The 3,983-nt window shown below is 49.7% G+C and overlaps 1 protein-coding gene across 4 annotated transcripts in view; it reads left to right on the top strand.

Moving 5' to 3' along the window:
* Positions 1-315: 315 nt before the first annotated feature.
* Usp48 (ubiquitin specific peptidase 48) overlaps positions 316-3,983 on the top strand; it is a 72,275-nt gene continuing 68,607 nt past the window's right edge. For 3 of the 4 annotated variants that reach the window (XM_026782332.1, XM_026782334.1, XM_005352992.2), the window contains exon 1: positions 316-618. In XM_026782332.1, the coding sequence (XP_026638133.1) occupies positions 485-618 (134 nt within the window). In that variant the 5' untranslated portion in view covers positions 316-484. The remainder of the gene's footprint in view (positions 619-3,983) is intronic. The other variant, XM_026782333.1, reaches the window with a different exon arrangement.

Genomic DNA, 3,983 nt, shown 5'->3' with positions numbered 1-3,983 from the left:
GTGCGTTGAGTACTCTTTCTGGTGACTTTGTCACAGTAATAGGGGAAATATGTAAAACAAGGACGGGCGCCCACTCGTCCGAGTAGCGGACGGAGGCTGAGGCGCGATAGACTTCACGATGGCGGAGAGGACGGGGCAAACTGACTTTGGGCAGCTTCTTTGCTGTCGTCTGGCCGTCATTTTATAGGTGCTTGCGGCGCGGCGCCCGCTGGGAGCACGCATGAGCAGACTGGCTGGGCGTACACCTCCAACGTCCTTCGGCGCGGGGGCTGTCGGGTATCGGCGGCTGTGCTTTGCGGCTGGTCGTGCAGGCTGGGCGCGGGCGGGCGCGGCGGCTGTGGCGCGCGCGCAGGTGATTGACTGGTCCTCCGGCTGAGGGGAGCACTCGGTTCTTTCGGCTGGCAGGTGCCGGAGCCCGTTGGGGCGGAGGCGGAAGAGGCGCCGGCGGCCGCCTGCTTCAGCAAGCGCTTTTTCTATCAAGGCCATGGCTCCCCGGCTGCAGCTGGAGAAGGCGGCCTGGCGCTGGGCGGAGACGGTGAGGCCCGAGGAGGTGTCGCAGGAGCACATCGAGACCGCCTACCGCATCTGGCTGGAGCCCTGTATCCGAGGCGTGTGCAGGTGAGGCTCCCACGCGGCCGAGGCGGAGTGGGTGACGGGCCACGGAGGTGCACGGTGCAGGTGCCTCGCCTCTCGCTTTGCACACCCCGAGCTACGCAGCCTCCGGAGTGATGCGGCTGCTGGGCTCTCATCCAGAAGATGGCGGTGGAGATGGTTGGAGATAGGGCTTAGTAAACACCGGAGGGTTGGCCGGTGTTGGCCCCAACTGTGCCTTTTTCGTGTGTAAAAGAGGAACTTGCCGGCAGCGAACTTTGTCACGTTTATGTCTCCTGTCACTGCACACCGAGAAGGCCTGATACCCTAAGTATCAGTTTGCAGAGAGCCGCTTTAGAAAAAAACACTTGGTCAACCTACGTCATCGGCTCCCCAGTCTCATTGGCCGGCTCTCTCTTTGATCTGGTACCTATTTCTTTTGGGCACCCGAACTCCACACCACTTTGCAGAGTAAGAATTTGAGTGGTGCAACTCAAATTTGCTTGGTTTTCTTTTTCTCGACCCTCTTCGTTTACGTTGAGTCCATCGGCTTGGAGTGATTTTTCTCTTTCCCACCTTGCAATCTGGTCTGGTGTGTTGAATCGAAATGATTGTGCTAGTCTTGAGCTGGGCATGCTCAGTAGCTCCGTTGCTTAGGGACGTTGCTTTTTAATGCGAAAGCCTTAGTTTATGGCCTCGGAGCTGCCTCATTTGAGATATACGTAAAGTAGGGGCATCGTTCTGATCTCCAGGTAGCTATCTGTTCATAAGTACAGCTTGGACTCCTCAAAGTTCTGGAATGATATCAGTCTGTGCAGTATGGAATTCAAACAGCTTTTCTGGGGTATTCATTTGAAGTGTACAGTTACAGTGCTGGAGGTTTAGCTTGGGGGTAGAGTGGCTGTTTTGTATGCTTGAGGTACTTGGTTCCATTTCCCGGTATTGGGGATAAAATAAAGAGTCCAATCTGGACCTGGAGGGGTAACTAATTTTTCCCAACACCCACATCATCAAGTGGTTTACAACCACCTGTAACTCCAGCTCCAGGGTATGCAAAGCCAGCTTAATACTATGGATGCCTGCGCATCAGCACACATACACTTAAACTTGGAAACAATCCTTTTTGAAAGTTGTAGGAAATCTTAGTAGAGTCCATTGTAGCCAAGTTTTTTTTTTTTTTCCTTTTTTTTTCTTTTTGAGACAGGGTTTTCTCTGTAGCTGTAGAACCTGTCCTCAAACTAGCTCTTGTGGACCAGGCTGGCCTCGAACTCACAGATCCGCCTGCCTCTGCCTCCCAAGTCCTGGGATTAAAGACGTCTGCCATCACAGTCTGGCTTCCTATTTCTTTTTGTAGGGCTGGAGACTTTGTATGTTTTAGGATTTTTTTTTTTTTTTTTGGATTTTTGAGACAGGATTTCTCTGTAGCTTTTTGGTTCCTGTCCTGGAACTAGCTCTTGTAGTCTAGGCTGGCCTTGAACTCACAGAGATCCACCTGCCTCTGCCCCCTGAGTGCGCCACCACCGCCCGGCTTAGGATTTTTGAGAAAATATTTTTGTTTCTTGCATATGAGTGTTTTGCTTGTGTGTGTGTATACACATATGTATACACCAACTCTGTGCACCACCAGTGTGTGTGTGTGTGTGTGTACCACCTGTGTGCAACATCAATATGTCTGATAAGCATGGAGGTCAGAAGGGGACATCCGATCCCCTGGAACTGGAAATAAAAAGATTTTGGGTTTCTTTTTTTTTTTCGTTCTTTTGTTTTTTTGAAAAAGAATTTCTGTATAGTTCTGGCTGCCCTAAAACTGTAGCTCAGACAGATCTGTCCTGTCCCTTTAAGAGAACAAGCCCCGCCCACTCCCTCCCCATCTGCTGAGGCAGGCAGATCTTCCTGCTTGCAGCCTGCATCCTTTCTCCCCCCCCCAGAGGTAGCTTCTGCCTCTCCCCACTTCTCTCCTCTTACTCCCCCTTTATTCTCCTCCCCTTCTCCTCTTTCCTCTCCATAACCCACTAAATAAATATCCAACCTCACTCTGCATGGCGTGCCTATCCATGTCTCTGGTTCTCACCTGCCATGTGGCTCCCTGCCCGGGACCAGCTACCTTCGGAGACCTGTGTTGTGGTCTTGTTGTTGCTTGCCCATCTGTCTGTCTCTTCTCGTGGCCTGCTGCAGCCAGTCACTCAGGGAACTGAGCCTTCCCTGCCTGGGACTGACTGCTCTCGGGACCCACTGCCACTGCTCAGGGACCTGCAGCGTTTCTGTCACTGCAAGCCACTCGGAGATCGGCAGCATTTTACTTAATCCATTATACCAAGTGCTGGGATTAAAAGTGCATGGCATCAGGCCTGGTTTTAAAAAGGGTTTTCAATTACTGTATGGGTGCTGAGAACCAAACCCTTAACTACTGAGCCATCCCTTTTGTAGTTCCTCTTTATCCTTAAGAAAAAGTCTCACTAGGCTGTCCAGGCTGGGGTGTGTGTGTGTGTGTGTGGTATGCACCCTGTACATGCTTACCTGAGATTTACAGTCCTGCTAGTAAGTAGTGTAACTTTTTGAAATTATGAGTGTGATGGACTATAGGCATGTGCCATTCTGTTGGTGCTGCAGCTCTAACCCAGAGCCTTGTTCAAGCACCTAAGTTACATGAATGACACTCCCAGATTTCACAGTGGGTGTGAAGTGATATAGTGTCTAGTGTCTATTGATTGCCTCCTGCCTGAACCCTGCAAATGATTAGCAAACTCTGCTGCAGAGGAATCCCCTTTCAGATCGCATTGGCCATTTTATTTCCTTCCTTTTATTTCTGTTTTTTCCTTCCTTTTGGGGGTGGGTGGGTTTCTCTGTGGTGTAACAGTTTCTGGCTGTACTGGAACTTTCTCAACCAGACTGACCTTCAGCTCACAGACCCCCCCCCCCAGTGCTGGGAATAAAGGTTCATGCAACCACACCCAGCTTTTTTCTATTTTTTGTTTTTAAGATAAGGTCTGACTGTGTAGTCCCTGCCTCTGCCTTTTAGGCCCTGGGATCAAAGGCATTTGCCACCATGCCCAGCAGTATTTTTCAGTTGATGGACCTGTAGATCATTTCTTTTTGCCAGTTGTAAACTGCTCTCCTGGACACAGGAGTGCACTTGTTTACTCTGAATGGGGAGGGGAATTGTTGGGTCAAATGGCAATTGTCCTTAACATTTTGAGAAAATACTTTTTTCTCAGTGTTTCACAAGCAATGTATGAAGATTCCAGTTTCTTCACAGTTTTTACATTTGTCCTTTTTTTGTGGTTTTATTATGTTTTTTATTTTATTTTATTTTTTTTGGTTTTTTGAGACAGGGTTTCTCTGTGGCTTTTGGAGTCTGTCCTGGAACTAGCTCTGTAGACCAGGCTGGTCTC

The sequence above is a fragment of the Microtus ochrogaster genome, chromosome 10 (genome assembly GCF_000317375.1).
Source record: "Microtus ochrogaster isolate Prairie Vole_2 chromosome 10, MicOch1.0, whole genome shotgun sequence".
Taxonomy (NCBI): domain Eukaryota; kingdom Metazoa; phylum Chordata; class Mammalia; order Rodentia; family Cricetidae; genus Microtus; species Microtus ochrogaster.
This window is presented reverse-complemented; position numbering and strand designations above follow the sequence as displayed.